Source organism: Oryx dammah, unplaced genomic scaffold, assembly GCF_014754425.2.
Source record: "Oryx dammah isolate SB20612 unplaced genomic scaffold, SCBI_Odam_1.1 HiC_scaffold_3, whole genome shotgun sequence".
Classification (NCBI taxonomy): domain Eukaryota; kingdom Metazoa; phylum Chordata; class Mammalia; order Artiodactyla; family Bovidae; genus Oryx; species Oryx dammah.
In genome coordinates this window covers 110,520,887-110,546,182 of record NW_024070187.1, presented here as the reverse complement: position 1 = coordinate 110,546,182, position 25,296 = coordinate 110,520,887, and the positions used below count along the sequence as shown (strand labels likewise).

At 42.6% G+C, this 25,296-nt stretch overlaps 1 protein-coding gene across 10 annotated transcripts in view; it reads left to right on the top strand.

The window, feature by feature from the left end:
- The window catches only part of LDB2 (LIM domain binding 2), a 451,984-nt gene that overhangs the window by 362,629 nt on the left and 64,059 nt on the right, over positions 1-25,296 (top strand). For all 10 annotated transcript variants that reach the window (XM_040237572.1, XM_040237567.1, XM_040237566.1 and 7 more), the window contains exons 3-5: positions 4,517-4,689; positions 14,865-14,987; positions 17,428-17,511. In XM_040237572.1, the coding sequence (XP_040093506.1) occupies positions 4,517-4,689; positions 14,865-14,987; positions 17,428-17,511 (380 nt within the window). The remainder of the gene's footprint in view (positions 1-4,516; positions 4,690-14,864; positions 14,988-17,427; positions 17,512-25,296) is intronic.

The window sequence follows — 25,296 nt, the reverse complement described above, 5'->3', positions numbered from 1 at the left end:
TGCACATAGCAACCAGTTTTTCCCTTAAGCTCAAGGTGGAAGCGTCTAGGCCTTCCCAGGTTTGGGCCCCAATAGACACAAGGTTACTTGTGCCACCTTATATTTTTTATGTATTTATTTATTTTTAATTTGAGGATAATCACTTTACAATATTGTGTTGGTTTCTACCATATGTCAACATGAATCAGCCACAGGTATAGGCATGTCTCCTCCCCCTTGAACCTCCTGCCCTCCCCCGACTCCATCCCACCACTCTGTTGTTCAGTCACTCAGTCATGTCCGACTCTTTGCGACCCCATGGACTGCCGAACGCCAGGATTCCCTGTCCTTCACCATCTCCCACAGCTTGCTCAAACTCATGTCCGTTGAGACAGTGATTTCCATCCAGCCATCTCCGTCCTCTGTCATTCCCTTCTCCTCCTGCCTTCAATCTTTCTCAGCATCAGGGCCTTTTCTAATGAGTCAGCTCTTTGCATCAGGTGACCAAAGTATCGGAGCTTCCACTTCAGCATCAGTCCTTCCAATGAATATTCAGGGCTGATCTCCTTTAGGATGGACTGGTTGGATCTCCTTGCAGTCCAAGGGACTCTCAAGAGTCTTCTCCAACACGACAGTTCAAAAGCATCAGTTCTTCAGTGCTCAGCTTTCTTTCTGGTCCAACTCTCACATCCATACTTGACTACCGGAAAAACCATAGCTTTGACTAGATGGACCTTTGTCAACAAAGTAACGTCTCAGCTTTTTAATATGCTATCTACGTTGCTTATAGCTTTTCTTCCAAGGGAGCAAGCGTCTTTTAATTTCCCGCCCCTCTAGGTTGTCACAGAATTCGGATTTGAGCTCCCTGCACCATGCAGCAAGTTTCCACTGACTATTTTATACAGGCTACTGCACACGTCAGTGCCCTCTCTCCATTCGTCCCCCTCTCTGCTTCCCCGACTGTGTCCACAAGTCAGTTCTCTGTGTCTGCCTCTCCATTTCTGCCCCGCAGATAGGTTCATCAGTACCCTCTTTCTAGACTCTATGTAAATACGTTAATATAGGATATTTGTCTTTCTCTTCTGGATTTATTTCACTCTGTGTAATCTTCAAAAACCAGATGCTGGAGACAGGGCTAAGAAAGGGGATCCCTCTTGCCCTGTTGGTGGGACTGCAAATTGATACAACCACTATGGAGAATGGTGCAGAGATTGCTTGAAAAACTAGGAATAAAACTACACTATGACCCAGCATTCCCAATACTGGGCAGATATCCTGAGAAAACTGTAATTGAAAAAGACACATGTACCCCAGTGTTCACCGCAGCACAATTCACAATAGCTAGGACATGGAAGCAACCTAGGTGTCCGTCAACAGATGGATGGATGAAGAAGTTGTGATGCACACACACAGTGGAATATTGCATGCGCGCTTGCTAAGTTGCTTCGGTCATGTCTCACTGTTTGCAACCCTGTGGACTGAAGTCACCAGGCTCCTCTGTCCATGGGGATTCTCCAGACAAGAACACTGGAGTGGGTTGCCATGCCCTCCTCCAGGAGATTGTCCCAACCCAGGAATCAAACCTGAATCTCTTATGTGTTCCTGCGTTGACAGCCAGATTCTTTACCACTAGCCGCCTAGGAAGCCCCAGTGGAATATTACTCAGCCATAAAAAGGAATGGGTTTGACTCAGTTCTAATGAGGTAGATGAACCTAGAGCTTATACAGCGTGAAGTAAGCCACCTTCTATTTACGAAAGCAGATCACAGGATCCAGGCTCGATCTGAAAAGAGGAGACGTAAGGTTGTGAATCTCACTGCTGTAATGCATTGGGGTCATCAGAGTAGCTAGTCTACCACGGAGGATAACAGAGCTTTGTGCATGACGGTCCAAGTCAGACAGTGGGAAAATCGTAGAAGTAGTCCCACAAAGGACACGGGACTGGAAACAACCCTCAGGTATCCTTAACAATCTCCTTCAGTGATAGAAAGGATTCAGTGAAGCAAAGTCGACACCCTCTACGTCTATTGAGTATAGAGCTTGTGCATTATCTCCAGTCAGAGAGGATATACCAGATGCACACAGATACTCTATAATTCCACTTATACACGTCACCTAGAGTACTCACATTCATAGAGTCAGAAAGCAGATCGTTAGATGCCAGGGAACAGGGGGTCAGGAGGCGGGGAGGGGGAGCTACTATTTAAAGCGGATGGAGTTTCAGTTTAGGAAGGTGAAAACTTCAGGAGGTGGGTGATGGTGAAAGTTGCCCAGCAAAGTGAACATACTTTTAAAATAGTATGCTTTCTTTTATGTGACTTTTATCACACAAAAAAAGATTGAAAATTTTCATTTCAAAGGTAAGGAATTTTTAAGGTTTTTCCCATTTGAATTTCCTTAAACTATGAATGAAAATAATGCTTACATATAGCAAACACTACTACAGAGAAATTAAATTATGCATGATTCATGAATAAATGGTAATGTGGCTAATCCAATGATGTTTATTTGCATAACCTTTTTAATGTGACAATTCCTTGGATATTGTAGTGAAATATTTTCACCCTACATCTTTATTTTTGTGGTGTGTGTTTACTTTCCACAGTACAGATCCCAAAATGTCAAATTGCTAGAGCTGATTTATGGTAATTAGTTTTAACTTGGAATATTTGAAATGCATTTAATTAATTTTAGCTGTTTAGCAAAGTACAATAAGGTTTTTCATATTAGCAAAGTTTTCTTTATGACATATCAGCTATGCATATGTTTAAGGATATGACAGACTCAAATGACTCTTATTTGAATTTTATATTTAGCAAATAAACATGCACTATTGGGGATTAGGCAGTATTTAGGAAGTGTATGTATAAGGATTATTTAGGATGAAATTGCCAAATATCCTGGAATATTCAGCACACACTTGTTGATTGATTTCACTGCAGTAAGTGTGAAGCAATAACAACTATATAAATTATTCAGAGACTAGGCATTCACATTGGGATTCTTTAGCAATCACTTCAGAAAACATTTGGCAGAGTATTCTTTTTATAGTATTTTTTCCAAATCCGTGTACAAAAGAGATATAGATTCATACAAAATGGATTAATACTGATTCTTTTAAAATGAAATTAAACATTTTTAAACATTCAAGTGATGATTGAATGATCTTTCCTACTAAAGACGTATTTATCTTAAATATTATTTTTGTCTTTCAGGAAGCCTTATCTAGTGAATGTAAGAGATTTACTAAAATCTTGAATCACTTGAGAGTGGTTTAGTACTTTGCCTCAAAATCTGCACGTAGGCAAAATTCCTGATATTATGAGTTGGGATTTTCAGTGTAAGAGGATTTAAAATCTCTGCTAAAGCAATGGCTTGTTAGCTGTTTCTAAGCATCATATATCAGAGAGACCCAGCTACTTACGTATCCCTCAAACTACAATGGGACAGGACAGGACATGGAGAATGAAAGAGACCAATTTAGACCAAGTAGAAGGTATCAAGTTTTCTTAAGATGGCCCTTTGATTCTGGAAAGAGATTTTCTTCCAACTCCAGAAGCAGATAGAGCAGTGTGCATTCACGTAGGTATGGATTTCTTTGTATACAGATAGGGATCACTTGTTAAAGATATCCATTCATTAAAGCAGTTTGAGACATGGTGTTGGAAAGTGTTTCAGTGTAGACAGATGTTTTTTAAGTTTTTATTTTATATTGGAGTATATCTGATTAACAATATTGTGATAGTTTCAGGTGAACTGCAAAGGGATTCAACCATACATATACAGAATATCCATTCACCCCCAAACTCCCTTCCCATCCAGACTGCCGCATAACGTTGAGCAGAGTTCCCTGTGCCATACAGTAGGTCCTTGCTGGTTACTCGTTTTAAATATAACAGTGTGTACATGTCCGTCCCAAACTTCTATGGGCATTTGCAGATTTGACGTTAGAGACCCCAGTTATCTACTCATAAGTCACGTGACTTTCAAACATTCCTAATAACTTTTTCTTTTATGATAATCATTGTGCTTCCTACAGTTCCCTAGTCTCTTGACTTTGTGCTGAAGATCCAATGAGCGAGTGAAGCCCAAAACTAATTCATAGCCCACAAAGCATTACATTATCAAAACTTACATTACTATGACTACTACTAATAATAAAACATGATTGAGTAACTGGCGTGCAATCCATTGAAAAGTCCAAGTGGATTGGATATGTTTTATTTTTTGGAAAATACGTTAACTTAGAGAATATCCATGAGGTCAAAAGTCATCGGCATTTCCCCCTTTATGTTTAAAGTGCTAACTCTTACATTATTGATGGACGCCACATCTGGAGAGATGACTGCATAGATTCTTCGTGAATAGGTTCGATTTTATTAGCTGTAAGCCGTAAGGGATATGGCAGTTGGTAAGGAGAAAAACTCTGCCTCTTGGTATGATCTGTATACAGTTGGAGGTCTGGCCGTGGTGTGGGGTATATGGGACGATCCGAACATTATTGTTAATGGTTTGTTTCTCTGTGTGTCTCTTCCAGCTATCGGCAGGACCCTCATCCCTCGTTATTTTAGCACTGTGTTTGAAGGAGGGGTGACTGACCTGTATTACGTTCTCAAACACTCGAAAGAGTCCTACCACAACTCATCCATCACCGTGGACTGCGACCAGTGCGTGATGGTCACCCAGCATGGGAAGCCCATGTTTACCAAGGTACGGGCTGGGCTCGGCGACAAGGCTTGCTCTTCTCTGGGTGTGCTGCAGGATACTAATTAGGGTTTTCTTCTGGAACTTTAAGCTGATCTCTCACATGTCAGATACGAGCAGCCCTGTGAGGTCATCTTTTTGGTTTGTAACCTGGCAAGACTCTTTGGGGGAGCCCTGTGCATTTGATACAGACCCCAAGAAAGTCAAACAGGATAAACCTTCAAGAAAGAGAAGAGAGTTTTGGCTGCCTATCAAACTTAGGCTACTAAATTACAATTTTGGTGTGTTTTTTTTTAATTGAAATATAATTGACATTTAACAGACTTCTCTGGTAAAGACTCTACCTGTTAGGTGGGAGACACAGGTTTGATCCCTGGGTTGGGAAGATCCCCTGGAGAAGGGAATGGCAACCCACTCCATTATTCCTGCCTGGAGAATTCCAGGGACTGAGAGGTCTGGCGGGCTACAGTCCATGGATTCACAGAGTGTCGACACTACTGAGCAACTAACACTTATACCACTTATATGTAACAGTGTATTTGTGTTACATTTACAACATGTTGATTTGATATATGTATATATTGTGAGGTGATTACTAATAAGTTTAGTTAACATCCATCACTGTACTTAGTCACTCAGTCGTATCCAACTCTTTGCGACCCCATGGACTGTAGCCCCCCAAGCTCCTCTGTCCATGGGATTTCCCATGCAAAAATACTGGAGCGGGTTGCCATGCCCTCCTCCAGGGGATCTTCCTGACCCAGGGATCGAACCCAGCTCTCCCACATTGCAGGCAGATTCTTTACTGTCTGCGCCACCAGGGAAGACCCCCATCCATCACTCAGTTCAGTTCAGTTCAGTTCAGTCGCTCAGTGGTGTCTGACTCTTTACGACCCCATGAATCACAGCACACCAGGCCTCCCTGTCCATCACGTGTGCATCGAGTCAGTGATGCCATCCAGCCGCTACACATGCTTAAAATCTCTTTCTTATGACAAGCCCTTTAACACATTATTGACTGGGGGATTTTTTTTTTTAGAAACTAATGCCTGTGGTGTTAATATGTCTCTGGTCAGTAATGTGTTAAAGACTATTAGTAACTTTCAAATATACACCACTCGAAAGATACTATGTATAATTCACTATAGCCCATGATGATATACATTACATAGAACTTTGGTTTTGATACTCAGGGATATCCTACAACTAAAAGAACATTCTTCTATTATTGTGAAGTCAGTATTTGTGCTTTGTTACTGAAATTAAAGTTTTTAAAGCTGAATTCAAATATTAAGAAGCAGGGGGAAAATCAACAAACCACAATTCAACTAGTCATAATCTTTAAGGAATACAAAAGTATAAAAAGGAACACTATAGACAATCCCTTTATATCATCTCCCAAGCAGAAAAATTAGTAAGAATAAATATTTAGTCAAAGAATCTGGCAAATGGAAGTTTATTTTAATGAACACTAGTTCATTGCATTTTGACTAAGACTCAGTGTGAAACTAATTTGTAACATCAACAAGACCAGTTCTTTCTTTTAGCCGAAAACACAAATGACAACCTTCTCTTTATAGTTAAGAGAAGCTGAATTATCAGGGTTAATTGTGGAAGCCTAAATTATAAAACTGAAGATGTGTCTGCTACTTACACACTATTTTGCTGAAAGAGTAGATATAAAGTATTTATTATTTAAAGTATTCTTTGATCTTGGTGCAATTTCACCTTTCTGGTGCCCACAGGGGTGTTAAAAACCACAGGCAAAGAAAATGCAAAAACGAATCATCCAATGCCATTGAGTTTATGGTATCTTGATTATCATCCACAGACATTTTAAATGTGGAACAGGAGGAGGGTTTTTCCCATTTTCCCTTTTTAACCATTGAGCGGAGAGAAAAGCTGTCAGTCTGGGATAAGGAAGATTCCCACTGCATGTGTTGGGGCGTGCTGGTCTTGAGAGTTTTGCTGTGTGGAAAGGAATGGTCACCTGGGTGATGGTTTACTTTGTCCATGACTCACTTATTTTTGAAGACACCAAACATTTACATCACCTTGTGGATACAGGAGCCATTTCTAGCATTATAAAGCCCGAGCACTGAAGGGAAATCCTTTTTCTGTTGCTTCAGTGTCCTTTGTGTAGGCTGTTACTTTCCCCGGAAAAGGGAATGGCAACCCACTCCAGTATTCTGCGACTGAGCAACTAACACACACACATACACGGGGCTACTTTTGGGCTTCCCACGTGGCGCTAGTGGTAAAGAATTCGCCTGCTGATGCAAGAGACATAGGAGACACGGGTTTGATCCCTGGGTCAGGAAGATCCCCTGGAGAAGGAGATGGCACCCCATTCCAGTATTCTTGCCTGGAAAATCCCATGGACAGAGGAGCCCAGCGGGCTACAGTCCACAGGGCCACAAAGAGTCGGACACAAGCGAGCCACTGCCACAGTAAAACTCATGTTACTTTTAGGTCATTCAAGAAAAACACACCAGTTCCTTATGCTTTCACAGAAAAAAGAAACCCGTGATAATTAAACTTGGCTGTAATGAAGGAGCTACTTCCCAAGCCTGTAGCCACTGAAAATAAAAATGCATATTGCAATGAGCCTTTCATATATTTCCTCCATTTCTTTCTCAGACTGAAACTTTTTTCAGAAATGAACATAGTCAGTTGTTCTGAAGATATGCTGTGCATGCCAGATTGGTTTTAAATCAAAAAGAATCCCATTCTTCCTATGAATTGATAAGGTGGTTTTTTTTTTTTTTTTTTTACCATTCAAATTAAGAAACCAAGGTTCTCCTCCGTTGCCTCCTCCTCCCTGCTGGAGCACTCCCTCTCACATGGCACCCACTCCCACACGGGGACATTCTCCTGAACTCAGCTCTCTGGGTTTCAAGCTTTAATTATTTAGATCACCCATCTGACTCTACTCCGTGGCAATACTTTTGCCAGCTCGGGTAATGAATATTTCTATACTGTGATGAAAAATATCACTTTCTGGGAAATGTAGCTTAGCTGTGTGGCCTTCGTCCAGATGCTAATTATGCACATTTATTTTTAGAATATTCCAAAGCGTTTCATTTTTTCTCTCTCTCTTTTTTTTTTTTTTTTTTTTGCTCCTTGGGTGATTATTATACTACCCAAAGAATCTTTCCAATTTTTCTTTTGTTCTTATATTAATTAAAAATAACTCATCTTTGTGTAATGAAATAATATGGTGATTTAGTAGAAATCAGAAAGCTAATGACCTTTCAGAATTCCAAAGAAAAACAGTTTGGTAGCTGATGCTTTATTTTTTTTAAAGGGGAGCCTGCTATTAGTACATGGTATCACTTAGTATATTATGTGTAGGCATTTTTGCATTGTTCTAATTTAGACTATCAATAAACTCTAATTCTCCAAATAGCGTTTGACTCTGCATTTCTGAGTTGCTTTTATGAAAATGCGGTCAACTGGTGAATCAAAAATCAGCCACAGCCTTAATCAACAGTAATATTTAATATTCCTCAGGACCACAAAGCATGTTTTGCAATTTCCTGACCCTAGGAACACTATAGATGCTGTAATGAGAGTTTTTACACATATATTCTGAAAGCTTTCTTTTCTGTATTCAACTTTGAATCAAACTGGAAACAAAGCTTAATAATCAGAAGAGCAATCCCCAAGGTTTTCAGAATTAAAGACCCTTGAATTATATTTGAGGATGTGAATTCTGGCCGATACTGAAAGGACCCTCTCTGAGATACATGTTGCATCATTTTGGGGTTCACAAACTGGACATAATTACAGCCATTATTGGACACCTTATCATTTCTATAAACATAGGCTATGGTCTTTCCTTATCTCAATTATTAACTGTGAAATTATTTACTACTGTGGAAAAGTACCATGGAAATACCAACCAGTGTGGGCCTCCCTGGTAGCTCAGCTGGTAAAGAATCGCCTGCAATGCAGGAAACCCCAGGTTGATTCCTGGGTTGGAAAGATCCACTGGAGAAGGGATAGGCTACCCTCTCCAGTATTCCTGGACTCCCCTGGTGGCTCTGACGGCAAAGAATCTACCCGCAATGCAAGAGACCTGGGTTCAATCCTTGGGTTAGGAGGATCCCCTGGAGAAGGGAATGGATACCCACTCCAGTATTCTTGCCTGGAGAATCCCATGGACAGAGGAGCCTGGCGGGCTACAGTCCATGGGGTCGCAAAGAGTCGGACATGAGTAACTTTCACTTTGTTCCAATATGAACCCTCACTGATGTCTCTGACAGTTGGTTCATCATTCTTACTATGTTATACTCTTGTGTGTGTGCTCAGCCCTCAGTCGTGTCTGACTGTGACCCCATGGAATGTAGCTGCCCAGGCTCCTCTGTCCATGGAATTTTCCAGACAGGACTACTGGAGTGGGTTGCCATGCCCTACTCCAGGGGATCTTTCCAACCCAGGGATTGAACCTGTGCCTCTTAAATCCAGCTGCATTGGCAGGCGAGTTCTTTATCATTAGCACCACCTGGAAAGCCCTTTATGCTCTCATCCTGACTCTAATGGAATTACTATAACATCAATGAGTATATCACTCTAATAATTGTATATATATGTATTTACATATGAGCTTCCTTGGTGGCTAAGTAGGTAAAGAATCTTCTTGCAGTGCAGGAGACCGGGGTTCAATCCCTGAGTCAGGAAGATGCCCTGGAGAAGTAAATAGTAACCCACTGCAGTATTCTTGCCTGGGAAATTCCATGGACATTGGAGCCTGAGGGGCAAAGGTGTCCATGGGATCACAAAGAGTTGGACACAACTTAACAATTAAACCACTATGGATTTACATGTGCAGCATTTCCAAGTAAGATACACTGAGCTTTATGCAACTGCTAATCTAAAAGCCTTAGTCCATGCATACTCTTCTAAGCATAAAGACCAAGAAAAATTAAATTAACACTCCCATCTAACAAACATATTATATTTTGTAAAAGCTGCATGAGAATCATTTTGTTATACAACGACATGGTCAGTATTGCCTTACAATTAGGCAAAGAAAGAAAAGGGTTAAAAAGCTCCGGGTTAGTTTGAGAAATGTTCTTTTTTAGTTCTCTTGTTCCTGGCCTACTCTCAAGCCAACACGTGATGCACTGAATGCCTGCCAGCCTCTTTCTTGTTGATCCTCCGGAGACCATCTGTGCTGGGGGCATTGATTAGAGTGTGTCTGCTGGGATTACATCTTTTCTGTTGCCATGCCAACTAATCAGCTGATTTTGGTTACCACAGAAACAAAATGTCAGAGCTCACAGTAACATGAATTCAGCACAACAGAAAATGTTTTCTTAATTGGGGACCCTTTTGAATTTGGATTCCAAGTGAAAGGCAGCTTTTTTTAAAAAAAAAAAAAAGACCAACTTTAGATAAAAGCTACATTAATTGTATTGATTACGAGGAATGTGCAGAGTTTTTCTGAAAAGAAGAAACATTAATTCCTCTTCGTAAGCTATGCTCATTTTTTTTAACTATTCCAAACAAAGAATATATATATGTATATATTTTTTTTCTTAAGCATCTCTATTTCATTTTCTTTTTTTTTTTTTTAATTTATTTATTTATTTTTAATTTTTACTTTACAATTCTGTATTGGTTTTGGCATAGATTGACATGAATCCACCACAGGTGTACATGCATTCCCAAACATGAACCCCCCTCCCACACCCCTCCCCACAACATCTCTCTGGGTTATCCCCGCGCGTCAGCCCCAAGCGTGTCATATCCTGCATCATTGTTGCATGTAAAATAAAATAAATCACAAAACCTTCAGTTTCCTTTGACCTCCATGAGGGGGGCAGGGGGTGGGAGGAGGCTGTGGGAAGAACTGCTTGGGGAAGGTCAGCATTGATCAAATTGTCTCCCATCCTTTCATTCAAAGAAGTCACAAAGGCTCCTCAGATGCTAAAGAGAGGAGCAATGCCAGAGACCTGGGTTCAATCCCCAGGTTGGGAAGACCCCTGGAGAAGGGAATGGATACCTACTCCAGTGTCCTTGCCTGGAGAATTCCATGGACAGAGGAGCCTGGCGGGCTACAGTCCATGGGGTCACAAAGAGTGGGACACGACTGAGTGACTACCAGGCCACTTCAGTCATTTAGTTTCCCTTAAAGAAAACACTCAATACAAGTGATTTAGATTCAGTTCTCAGGATTCCTCTCTTGCGCATGCTGTGTCCCAGATAAACCTGAGTCCTTGGTTTTAGCTGAGAAAGGAGGAGCCCAAGGCTGTGGCGGTGTTTCTTTTCATAGGCCCTTAGCAGTTTGATGGCAAAAAGAGTCCTCAGGTGGTTTGCTACATCACAGTAAACAAAGAACACAGTTGAACATGGCCTTAGAGATTCTCCAACTGAGTAATTCATCAGAAGAACTCCATCCAGGCCTTCCCTTTATGAAATTCCATTCCTGTAGAAGTAAACCAGAACCTCTCTCTGCCTTGGGTTTGTGTCTCATAAACACAAAACAAATAGATTAGATAATAAAAAAAAGCATGACATTTAACTGGGCTAATATTTGCTTAAACAGCCAATAACCCCCTCTCTTTAAAAGAAAAGGATTATGGCATCCAAATATCCCTGTCCTGCATTGTCAAGACATTTCTCTGCCCATGTCTGGCTATAGTCATCTCTCTTCTGGGAAAGCCTCCCCTGCCAGTGGCTTCTGTCTTGTTAACACTCAGGGAAGAATTGTGTGGCTTAATCTCCACGCAACTCTTTGGAAAATCTTGGTAAATTAAGTCTGATGCTGATAGGCAAGGCTCTGGAGGAGTGGTGTGGGGACGCTGAAGTCTTCCCCCATTTCACTGTGCTCGACTCTCATGGCAAAGATCCAGAAACAAGGCCCTGAAGACCACTCAGTCGAGGAGTTTGAGGGCAGGGAGCCCAAATGCCTGGAATTACCCACAGCTTGTGCCAACTGGATCTGAGTCAGAGGCCTTCACCCAGATTATCAATAATTATCTGCAGTGCTTCTGAGGCCTTTGATGAAATGGAAATGGCAGGTGTTATTAGCATCTTTCTTTCTTTTTTTTAAGCATCTTTCTTAAGTGGTACTCTGTCAACAGGTTCCTAACTCTTCTCCACTTGGTGTTTTTCTTGTTTAAAGAAAATAGTTCTTTAAATTAGAGAGACTCGAAAGCACCTAACCCAGTGCCTAGGACATAGTTGGAATTCAACAAATGATGGTTTGGGGTATAAAATTCCCAAAGAAGGAAGTGATTATTCAGTTCAGTTCAGTCGCTCAGTCCTGTCCGACTGTTTGAGACCCCATGGATTGCAGCATGCCAGGGCTCCCTGTCCATTGCCAACTCCCGGAGTTTACTCAAACTCATGTCCATTGAATCGGTGATGCCATCCAACCATCTCATCCTCTGTTGTCCCCTTCTCCTCCCACCTTCATTCTTTCCCAGCATCAGGGTCTTTTCAAATGAGTTCCTTGGACTGCAAGGAGATCCAACCAGTCCATCCTAAAGGAAATCAGTCCTGAATATTCATTGAAGGACTGATGCTAATATTCATTGGAAGGACTGATGCTGAAGCTGAAACTCCAATACTTTGGCCACCTGATGCAAAGAACTGACTCATTTGAAAAGACATTTGAAGTGATTATTAAGATTTCATAAAAGGTTGATGTGCTGTGCCATGTCACTGCACTAATGTCCAACTCTTTTTGACCCCATGGACTGTAGCCCACCAGGCTCCTCTGTCCATGGGATTCTCCAGGCAAGAATCCTGGAGAGGGTTGCTGTGCCCTGCTCCAGGGGATCTTCCTGACTCGGGGATTGAACCCGTGTCTCTTATGTCTCCTGCATTGGCAGGCAGGTTCTTTACCACTACCGCCGCCTTGGGACGCTCAAAAGAATGATTTACATTGCTAATTATCTTCATGGACTATAGTTTAGACTATTTCTAAAATGATCATATTCCCTATTCAGTTGACTGTTATTTTTTCTTTAAGTGTAAGTGCAATGATTTCCAAAGTTTTGTACTTTTTTTAGTCTAAGAAATCTTTGTCGAGACAGGCTTGATCAGAGGTCCACTACTTAAAACAGATAAAACTGAAGCTGTTCTGGTTGAATCAAGAAAGTAAGTGGGAATCTCAGGGTTAGGTGGAGGCTTAGCTCTTCCCAGAAGAGCCCCCGATGCACTGCTCATAAGCCCCCAGGTCTCAGACGGGACATTACAACAACCCCTGCTCTAAGGCTCGAGTTCTTTGGTTGCACGTCTTCCATCTTTAAACTATCACTTACTGCCAAGTGCAATACCATGCAGGCTTCCGTGCTGTCTCAGCTGTAAAGAATCCACCTGCCAATGCAGCAGACACGAGTTCGATCCCTGGGTCAAGAAGATCCCCTGGAGAAGGAAATGGCAACCCACTCCAGGATTCTTGCCTGGAGAATCCCGTGGACAGAGGAGCCTGGTGGGCTATAGTCCATGCGGTCACACGGACACGGCTTAGCAACTAAACAACAGCAACAATACTAGGCAATCTATATATAAAATTTCACCTAATATACTTTCCCAACGTCCCTATCTAAGGGTATTCTGATCCTTATTCTGCAGATGAGGAAACTGAAACTTAGGGCATCTGTTGCAAAATAAGTGGAAAACAGAGTCAAGACTGGAATCTAGGACTTTCTGGTGCGAAAGCCTCCTATTTTTGTACTGCTTCTCTAGACAAACATGGGCTGAATAACGAGCTGCAATTATTTAAACTGGACCAATATACTGTCACTGCTTCCCATCTTAGAGGTGAGATAGAATGAGTAGTGTAAGACTTCCCCACATTTTCTTTCATTTCAAAGTCATTAACAGTGAAAAAAGGCTTCCCCAATGGCTTAGTAGGTAAAGAATCTGCCTGCAGTGCAGGAGACACAGGAGATGCAAGTTCAGTCCCTGGGTTGGAAAGATCCCCTGCAGAAGGACATGGCCACCCACTTCAGTATTCTTGCCTGAAAAATCTCATGGACAGAGGAGCCTGGCAGGCCACAGTCCAGTGGGTTGCACAAGAGTTGGACATGACTGAGCAACTAAGCACACAGTACAACAGTGAGGAGAAATGTGAATAAAATAGAAACTAGGGAATTTTCTGACAGCCTAGTGGTTAGGACTTGGCCATTTCACGGCCATGAGCCCAGGTTCAATCCCTGGTCAGGGAACTAAGATCCTGTAAGCTGCCAAAAAAAAAAAGAAAAATGAACTGCATGCCAAAAATCATCTGACTTTCAAAAGCAGATAAAAATGCTACCCTGTCACTGATCACTCTATAAGACTCACTATATTTCATTAATAGTATACATTTATCTTAGATTAATTTGGTTCTCCAAAGCCTGGCCCTTTATACAAGCAGAATTCGTCATATCTAATAGAATGTGATTCAAAGAATTTGCTCTAAAATACTTTTCTTTCCAAACATCCATAACTGATAACCCACAACCTTGGGTTAAGCACCACCCTCTGACATTTCTCTTTGGAAACGAAAACTTCCTATGCTTCAGTTCAGCTCAGTTCAGTCATTCAGTCCTGTCTGACTCCTTGTGCCCCCATGGCCTGCAGCATGCCAGGCTTCCCTGTCCATCACCAACTCCCGGAGCTCGCTCAAACTCATGTCCATCAAGTCGGTGATGCCATCCAACCATCTCATCCTCTGTCGTCCTCTTCTCCTCCTGCCTGGATGACCTTGAAGTAACTCATACTTACACAGGAATACTTTTATTAGGTACTTTCTCCCAGAGTAGGATAACCGAGATTAGAACAGAGCTCAAACTCTTATTCTAGAAGGATGATGAAAGTGGAGGAGAAAGGAGGTGAAAGCATGTTAATGTTATGGGGGACACAGTTTACCAGGAGTGTTTGACATAGCATTGCTATAAGATGGGTTTTGTCTGCATATTTACAAATGAAGAAATAGGGGCTCATGGAGTTTCTGCCAAAACTAGTTGAGTTACCAGTAGCTCGTGGCTGGTGAGCTGCTGTGCTGACCTTTGACCCCATTAATTTCAGAGCTGATACCTTCCCTGTGCCACGTTTTTGCTAAGATCGAGCACCTCCCAAGAGGAGTCAGGGAGACCGCGTTGAGCGGCTGACATGTGAATTACAAAAACGTCGCGATCCCCAAGTGCATAACCACTGAGCTCCCTGTTTGTCCCTTCCAGGTGTGTACAGAAGGCAGACTGATTTTGGAGTTCACCTTTGACGACCTCATGAGAATAAAAACGTGGCACTTTACCATTAGACAATACAGAGAGTTAGTCCCAAGAAGCATTCTAGCCATGCACGTAAGTACCTTAATTTCTATTTCACTTTCTTCCCTTTCCTCCCCTCCTCATCTCACCCAGAAAAGAGAAGCCCTGTTTTCTCACTATGAAAAAGCTCCCAGAAACTTCACACTTCAGGCAATTAACTCTAAATTTTGAGTTTTCCCCTCAACCGTTTTCATCCACAGGCCCCCTTTTCCCTCCTTTGTTTCTGAGTTTGGTAAGTTGTGAGACTATTTCCTTTCCTGCTTTATTATTTTAAACTCCAAATGGAGGTTACCTCAATAAACAGTCTGTACGTTTCTTAAATTCCACGCATTTGTTATCAAGTACCACTCAGCCTGGGCTAATAAACCTGTTGTGTATAAATGAGAGAAACAAAACAAGGAGTAGGAAAAACAGTCTCCAGTTTTTATTGGAACCATCTGACAAGATGTGGAGCTCACATACCTCGGGTGTGTGTCCACACACCTCCTAACCACGGCGCTGGAAACCCGAGGAAGACCTGGGTTCCTCTTGATTGCATTTGGCTGTAAATCATATCAAATTGGTTGGACATCAAGAAGGTGCAAGGGTGGATTCGATGCCAATCTAGAGAGATGTTTTAATGGTAAGACTTGACAGAAACTCATCAGGTCAGTCCCTTAAGAAGGAATCAGCAGGCATTGACTTAATAAATGCTTCTTCCAGAATACATGATCCAGCAGTTTCTGGGAAAATGCTTTGGAGCAAAATCAGATTTGAGCCTGATGTGGTGAAAAGAGAATACAATTACAATTGTAATTGCAACCCACTCCAGTACTGAATGACAACCCACTCCAGTATCTTGCCTAGAGAATCCCATGGACAGAGGAGCCTGGTGGGCTACAGTCCATAGAGTCGCAGAGTCCGACACAACTGAAATGACTTAGCATGCACGCACGCATGTCTACAGAGGACCCTCATTTCAGAAATTGAGATGAAAAGTGGCAAGCTATTTTCACCTACATTCGTTTTTTTTTTTTTAATTTATATACACAAAGCCAATTGGTTGCATTAAGTACAGAAAAAAAATAAATTAAGATGTTGATATAACCTAGATAGTCTCATGAATGCAGAACCAGAGGCAAGGAGATGTTTATTTAAGACTTCCTCTGTTTAGCAATAGTTTATATCTATCAAGAAAGAAGGGAAAACAAACAGAAAGAAAGAGCAATGACTAAGAGACTCACCTTACAATGGAATCCAGAAAGAATTTATTTTCTTTTCTCGCCAAACAGAACATTGGGGTTGGCCCATGAAACATGACATCTTGATATTTTTAATGTGGCTGATACTTCTGAAAATAGAATGCATACCTTTGCAGTTCTTCCAGATGAAAGTTGTTGCGGACATCTATTTCTAGCCTCAGCTTAACGGGGAGGAGAGTTAGACATTTTTAATATATATGTATTAATATATTTCATGGCAGTTCCAAAATTTTCAAATATAGGACTCAACTCCAAGCTGCTACAAACACTGACATGAGATTTCCTCGGTGGTCCAGTGGTTAAGAATCCACATTTCCATTGCAGGGGTATCAGGTTCGATCCCTGGTCTGGGAACAAAGATTCCCCCATGCCTCATGATGTGGTCAAAAATAAAATAAAAATGTGTCCTCCTCCCATAAATAACGTCAGTAAATAATTAATAGAGATTAGAATAAGAAATTTGAAGATCTTTATTTATTTATTTTTAATTTTATTTTTACTTTATTTTACTTTACAATACTGTATTGGTTTTGCCATACATGAATCCATCACGGGTGTGAAGATCTTTTTTTAAAAAAAAAAAAAACTATTATCATAACACACAGCAAAGGCCGGTCCTAAAGCATGCATGCCTGTGTGCTAAGTCACTTCAGTCATGTCTAACTCTTTGCGGCCCCATGGACTGTAGCCTGGCCAGGCTCCTCTACCCATGCTAATTTTCAGGCAAGAATACTGGAGTAGGTTGTCATTTCCTTCTCCAGGGAATCTTCTCCACCCAGGGACTGAACCCAAGTCTCTCACATCTTCTGTATTAGCACTGGCAGGCAGGTTCTTTACTGCTAGCACCGCCTGGGAAGCCCTAAAACATGGTTCTGCCAAATCCAGACCCGACCTCCCCTCAGGGTTAAGGGGGTGCCAAGGACCTGGAGGTGTCCTGATCGGGCTTAATAACCCTCCTCTGGAAGACCCAGGGCCTCTCACAGAGGATGTAAAGTCCTTTCTCCCATCTGACTCAGTTCGGTTCTCCCTGGCAATGAGTCTTGCACCGTTGATCCAAAGGTGACCTTGAGCGTTATATGCAAGTTTCTTCAAAATGTAAAACAAATTATCTCCAGCAACCTACCCTCTGAGGAAAACTGACAAGATGCATGTCTTAGCAGCAGTAGCACAGTCAGGACGTCCTTGATACCATCTTGCAGGGATAAAATATTTGATTTTTGTTTCCTGTTTAGGCACAAGATCCTCAGGTCTTGGATCAGCTGTCCAAAAACATCACCAGGATGGGGCTGACAAATTTCACCCTCAACTACCTCAGGGTAAGACCAATGGGCTGAGGATATTTCCCATTGAGTTTGAAAAGTGTTTTAGAGATTTATACATATCTTGAACCAAGGAATTAAAATGAGGTAATATAGCACAATGCTGCTAAGTCGCTTCAGTCGTGTCCAGCTCTGTGCGACCCCATAGACGGCAGCCCACCAGGCTCCCCCGTCCCTGGGATTCTCCAGGCAAGATCACTGGAGTGGGTTGCCATTTCCTTCTCCAATGCATGAAAGTGAAAATGAAAATGAAGTCACCCCGTCCTGTCCGACTCTTAGCGACCCCATGGACTGCAGCCTACCAGGCTCCCCCATCCATAGGGTTTTCCAGGCAAGAGTACTGGAGTGGGGTGCCATTGCCTTCTCCGATATAGCACAATACATATGTCTTTTAAAAATGTATCTTATTCAAGTATAGTTAATTTACAATGTTGTGTTAATTTCTACTGTACAGTAAAGTGATTCAGTTATACATATATACACATTCTCTCTCATTCTGTATTCTTTCCCTTATAGTTATCACAGGATATTGACACAGTTCCTGTGCTGTACAGTAGGAGTTTGTCTTTTATCCATTCTGTGTATGGTAGTCTGCATCTGCAGATCCAAAACTCCCAACTCATCTCTCCTTTGGCAATCACAAGGCTGTTCTCTATAGCTGTCAGTCTGTTTTGTAAATAAATTCATTGTGTCTTATTTTAGATTCCACCTGTATGTGATATTACTTCTATTCTAAGAAGTATTGTCTTTCTTCTTCTAACGTACTTCACTTAGTACGGTCATCTCTAGCTCCATCCATGTTCCTGCAAATGATGCTATTTCATTCTTTTCTGTGGTTGAGCAATATTCCACGGTATATGTGTACCACATCTTATTTATCCATTCATCTACTGATAGACATGTAGGTTGTACCCAGGCCTTGGCAATTGTGAATAGTAGCACAATGTGTATGTCTTATACCATGGAGTGTGCATGTGTGTGTGTGATCAGTGGATGATTGGATTTAACTAACAAAAAGCTGAAAGATTGAACCAAGACTTTGTCAGGGTTAAGCATCTTCTCTATGTTTATATGACTCCCAGAATGAATTATTCAAAGGCTGGCAATGTCTCTCTCATCAAATGCCTCGGTGCTGTGTCCCTCCTGATTATCTCAAGTCACCAATGTACTGTTTCTGAGTTCATAGTCTCTGTGTCTACGTCCAGGGACTCCTCACTCCTAAGGAGGCTCAGTGTGCCTTCCAGTGAGGGTCCCCTGAAAAAACTCACCTTGGTGCTGGAACACAGACATTTATTTCTAAGGCTGGCTGGGGACTCTCTGTGTAACATGTAATCAGTTTTCTGGTTTAGATATAGCGTGAATTTTTATTTTAAAAAAATTAAATGTTAGGCAAAACTCTCTGCCCACATCATGCAGCCTCCAGAGTTGGTCTCTGGTAACAAACATCTTTATATTGGTCTATGGTAACAACTACAGTAACATAGTTGGTCAGGGTAACAAACATCACACTGCTTCTTTTTTAAATATTCTATACTCATTTTTATAAATCAGTGTTACTTATATTTTTAAATTCACTTTTTGATCAGAGTATAATTGCTTTACAATATTGCGTTGATTTCTGCTGCGCAAAAAAGTGAATCAGCTGTGTGTGTATATATACCCCCTCCTTCCTGAGCCCCCCTCCCACCCACCCCCACCCCTCTAGGGCATTACTGAGCACTGAAGTGCTGCACAGTAGATGGCCACTAACTGTCTGTTTTACACGGGGTGGTGTATATATGATCCCCTGGAGGAGGGCAAGGCAACCCACTCCAGTATTCTTGCCTGGAGAATCCTGTGGACAGAGGAGCCTGGTGGGCTGCGGTCCACAGGGCTGCACAGAGTGAGACACGACTGAAGCGACCTTGCACACACATGTGCACGGTGTCTATATGTCAGTGCTGGTTTTCAGTGTGGAGTGGCAGTCACCACGCTGCAAGCAGAGGATACGGTCTCCTTCATAAAGCCAGCACTGCCTTCCAGAACCAACAGGAAGGCAGTGGCCACGGGCCACATCCCTTTGCCTCTGAGGTGCTGGCTTCCACATCACCCTGCTTCTCCAGGGGCCCACCCCATTGGAGTGTTTATGCCATTGTTTCTTTTCCTTTTTATCTACCTGAAAACTTATGTTTACTATTAGATGAAAGCATTGGAACGTGTTCATTTATTTGGCACTTGATTCTGAGAGATGGAAAGAATCAGATTCATAGTAAATTCACATTTAAGCTTTTAAAAATGTCAATTAAACAAGAAGGACAACAGCTCTGCTGTTGGATCTATTCAGCTCAAAAATAGTAAAATGGTTGATATTAGCAAATTTGAAGGCTAGAAAATTTATCCTTAAGGGCAGGCTTGTGAATCTTACTTTGCATTCGCTGTCCTCTAAGTTCAATCTCGTTTGCATACTTCTACATGTTGAAATGCTTTGGTAATACTTCTGTAAATGAAGAATGATTTTCACAAATGTTTCCAAATTGTGCCCTCATTGCAATGTGATGGGCGCTGAACTAGATGCTGAAGATTCAAAGACAAAAGTCATGGCACCCGTTACAAAGAAACCCTCCCCTATGAGGGTTTATAAAGAGAGATCTATAAAGAGAGATCACTGTATATGAAAGGGTGAATATCATGATAGAAGTTTCCAGACTGAGTTATGGGAGTACAAGATAGACACCTCTGGTGAATCAACCAGAGTTTTCATGGAGGAGGTGATGCCTGCATAGAGTGTGAAAGAATGAATAAGGAAAAGCCAAAGGAAGGAGGAGGAAGGCCTTTTCCATCAGAGGGAGCGGAAGGGGCACAGGCTAGGGAATGGGACTCCGAGCAGTTGGTGATGCTGAGATGTGAACGGAGGGGCCGAGGAGAAGAGGGAGAGAGTTAGTTGAGAGCCAGGTCTTGGAGCAACTGGCTGGCCAGGCTACCAGACCAGGAACCCCAAAAGGATTAAACATGAGGATAGCAAGGTCTCCGTCCTGAGTAAAGGAAGAAGAGTCTTCTTCTATTCGGTTTAGAGGCCCCAGAACCAAATCCAGCTGTTGTGGCAAGACCCAGAGTCAGCTTCACTCCCTGCCACTTCACGCCAACACGCCTGCCATCTTGGATGCCCTCAGCCAGGTCGCTCTCCACTGAACGGCCCCCTGGCTCCTGCTCAGAGGGAAACCAGGGTCTGCCCAGGAGGCTGGGTCAGAGGAGAGAGCTCTCAGCGGGATAGGTGAGGCTGTGTTCTCCCCAACCTCCAGGCTCTGCGTTCAGCACTGGCTCCCGTAAGGGCTGCTGGCACAGAGTGGGTAGGACATGGGGGTATTCAGTGCTGTGCCAGCCACAGGAATTCAGAAGGCGGCCCCACACCACCCAGCATTTCGTCTTGTCAGGGGCCGGGAGAGATTTCCTTTGACCCATCTAATGATGCCTCTCCTTAGGCAGATAGAGAAGTCCCACACTACATGTCCTCAGCTGACACCTCCAAGGAATCTGGGACTTTGGCGTCCATCCTAGACTCGGTCGCTCAATCTCTGCTGAGATCTTGAACAGACTATTACATATTTCAGCTGCATTTAACACAGAGTGATAAATGCTGAATTTCCCTCCTCCTCCACCCACCCAGCTCCTCTGTTGTCATCAGTAAAATGGTGACCTTCACCGTAGGATCAGCAAGTTTCACTGGTCCCCACGTCTGCAGTCTTTTGATGGGAAAGACTAGAGATCTCTTCTAGAAAATTAGATACCAAGGGAACATTTCATGCAAAGATGGGCTCGATAAAGGACAGAAATGGTATGGACCTAACAGAAGCAGAAGATATTAAGAAGAGGTGGCAAGAATACACAGAAGAACTGTACAAAAAAGATCTTCATGACCCAGATAATCATGGTGTGATCACTCACCTAGAGCCAGACATCCAGGAATGTGAAGTCAAGTGGGCCTTAGAAAGCATCACTATGAACAAAGCTAGTGGAGGTGATAGAATTCCAGTTGAGCTATCTCAAATCCTGAAAGATGATGCTGTGAAAGTGCTGCACTCAATATGCCAGCAAATTTGGAAAACTCAACAGTGGCCACAGGACTGGAAAAGGTCAGTTTTCATTCCAATCCCAAAGAAAGGCAATGCCAAATAATGCTCAAACTACTGCACAATTGTACTCATCTCACATGCTAGTAAAGTAATGCTCAAAATTCTCCAAGTAAGGCTTCAGCAATACGTGAACTGTGAACTTCCAGATGTTCAAGCTGGTTTTAGAAAAGGCAGAGGAACCAGAGATCAAATTGCCAACATCTGCTGGATCATGGAAAAAGCAAGAGAGTTCCAGAAAAACATCTATTTCTGCTTTCTTGACTATGCCAAAGCCTTTGACTGTGTGGATCACAATAAACTGTGGAAAATTCTGAAAGAGATGGGAATTCCAGACCACCTGACCTGCCTCTGGAGAAACCTATATGCAGCTCAGGAAGCAACAGTTAGAACTGGACATGGAACAACAGACTGGTTCCAAATAGGAAAAGGAGTACGCCAAGGCTGTATATTGTCACCCTGCTTATTTAACTTATACGCAGAGTACATCATGAGAAACGCTGGACTGGAAGAAGCACAAGCTGGAATCAAGATTGCCGGGAGAAATATCAAGAACCTCAGATATGCAGATGACACCAGCCTTATGGCAGAAAGTGAAGAGGAACTAAAAAGCCTCTTGATGAAAGTGAAAGTGGAGAGTAAAAAAGTTGGCTTAAAGCTCAACATTCAGAAAACGAAGATCATGGCATCTGGTCCCATCGCTTCATGGGAAATAGATGGGAAAACAGTGGAAACAGTGGCAGACTATTTTGGGGGGCTCCAAAATCACTGCAGATGATGATTACAGCCATGAAGTTAAAAGACGCTTACTCCTTGTAAGGAAAGTTATGACCCACCTAGATAGCATATTTAAAAGCAGAGACATTACTTTGCCAACAAAGGTTCGTCTAGTCTAGGCTATGGTTTTTCCAGTGGTCATGTATGGATGTGAGAGTTGGACTGTGAAGGAAGCTAAGCACCAAAGAATTGATGCTTTTGAACTGTGGTGTTGGAGAAGACTCTTGAGAGTCCCTTGGACTGCAAGGAGATCCAACCAGTCAATTCTAAAGGAGATTAGCCCCGAGTATTCTTTGGAAGGAATGATGCTAAAGCTGAAACTCTAGTACTTTGGCCACCTCATGCGAAGAGTTGACTCATTGGAAAAGACTCTGATGCTGGGAGGGATTGGGGGAAGGAGGAGAAAGGGACGACAGAGGATGAGATGGCTGGATGGCATCACCGACTCGATGGATATAAGTTTGGGTGGACTCCAGGAGTTGGTGATGGACAGGGAGGTCTGGCGTGCTGCGATTCATGGGGTCGCAAAGAGTCAGACACGACTAAGAGACTGAACTGAACTGAACTGAACTGCAAAGAGTAAGGACATCATACCAGCAGAGAGGGAATGGCATCAAGCCCTCTGCTGATAATGACATAGGGAACCATGTATGGTTTGGGGCAACAGAGAGATGCATTTCCAAGGCTACCACCTAAAGTGAAGTACTGCAGGCTGTCCTGACGTAGCTGATCTCCACAATGGCCCATGTGAAACCGTGCACACTTTCACTTTCCCATAAAGGAGCTGGCACAGGGGATAGAAATAAAATCAGCCACCCAGCTTTATGCCCCCAAATGGCAGAACTGGAACTGGAACTCTAGAACTTATGTGCTCCATGGCAAAACAGTGTCTCTCTAGTAAGAATGTACAATGATACTTTAAAAATTATTTTTGTAATAACGTATAGTTGATTTAAAATTTGTGTTAGTTTCAAGTGTACAGCTAAGTGATTCATAAATATATACGGTACATGCATTTATATATATATATTCTTTTTCAGATTCTTTTCCATTCTAGGTTATTGCAAGATACTGAATATAGTTCCGTGTACTATGCAATGCGTTCTTGTTGTTTATCTATTTTGTATACAGTGATGTGGGTCTGTTCATCTCTAACCTACCCCCTTCCCCTTTGGCCATCATACGTTTGTGTTCTACGTCTGTGAGTCTGTTTCTGTTTTATAAATAAGTTCATTTGCACTATTTTTTTTAGATTCCACAAAAGAGTGACAGCCTATGATATTTAGTTTTGTCTGTCTGACCTGCTTCACTTAGGATAACCCTCTCTGGGTCCATCCATGGTGCTGCAAACAGTACTGTCTCATAGAATGGTGATATGGATAGGAACTGGATCATGTCTTTCCTGCCTTGACAGAGAAGTCAGTGTTTCTCACTGGATCCTTAATCTCCTTCACCAAAAGTTCTGTCAGCTCCTTGTAGGGTTTAATGTAAGGATTTGTTGTTGTTGTTTAGTTGCTAAGTCATGTCCAGCTCTTTTTGACCTCAAGGACTATAGCCCACCAAGTTCCTCTGTCTACGGGACTTCTCAGGCAAGGATACTGGAGTGGGTTGCCATTTATTCCTCCAGGGGATCTTCCCAACTCAGGGATCAAACCCATGTCTCTGGCCTCTCCTGCACTGCAGGTGAATTCTTCACCACTGAGCCACCTGGGAAGCCCGGTGTGAGGAAAGAGAGGTAACCCACACAAAGGGCTTAGCCCAAGGCCTCAGCCAGAAAGTGCCCAGTCAGTGTTTGTTGTCGTAGTTTACCAAGCGCCCGTTATGTGTCCATCTTTGTCCTCCAGCCTTGGAGCAACATGCCATCTGGCTCTCTCCTCTCACTCACAGTCCTCCTAACACCACTTGGCTTCCCAAGCTCATGCATTCTGGTTCGGTGGCCATTTCCCTTTCTTGCCTCCTCTCACCCGATCCCTCATTCACCTATTGATTGGTTCAGGGCACTTTCTGAGCCCATTCTGTCTTCCTGGCAGTGTGCCAGGCGATGGACCTCCATCATGGAGCTGTGGCCCCCTTCCTAGGGTAGTGGTCACAGGCTGGTGGGTGAAGCTGGCAGGGAGAGGTGTGCTGGCTTGGAGGGGTGTGCAAGGCCCGTGAGAAGAGCCTGGGGAGGGACCCGTGGGTCTCACGGGGAAGGTGGTCAGCGTAGAAGCCAACCTCCCATCCACAACCCCTCGGGGCAGCTGAGGACCACTTGGCAGGTCATGGCTGAGCAGACTCTCAAACTCAGAGCCCAAAACCAGTGCACAGGGCTTCCATGACAAGACCTGGCCTGGTCAGTGGTCACCAAGAATGAGAAATAAAGCTTCATTTCTTCATTTTAGAACCAGGCTCTAACATTTTCCTAGTACTCTTATCACCTAATATTTGCAAAATAGTTGAGCAATAAGAAAATGCATTTACTAGGATTTCCTTGATGGTCCAGACTGGTTACAACTTCACACTTTCAGTGCAAACGGTACAGGCTCAATCCCTGGTCAGAGAACTAGATTCCACATGCCGGGCAGCAGAAAAAAAAAAAAAGAGGAAAGAAAATAATTTTATTTATAAAAACTACTTTAAAAGCTCTCCCATCCTTCTGAGGAAATGGGCTTTTGGCTCCAGCCTCAGAAAGTCACCTGAAGAGTTGTTTCAACAGAGTTAGCCAGAAATTTCACTAGCCACACCCAGCATCGGAAGAAGAAGTCAGACATTTTACCTGGGCAAATACTAATCCAGGGCCTTCTAAATCAGAGGAAGAATTTTAAACATCAATGCACCCTGCTTTGGAAAGGAGGGGTAGGAGATTTTTAAATACTTCAGACATCTGAAATTTCAATAAGCTTTGTCTTTCAGGAAACAA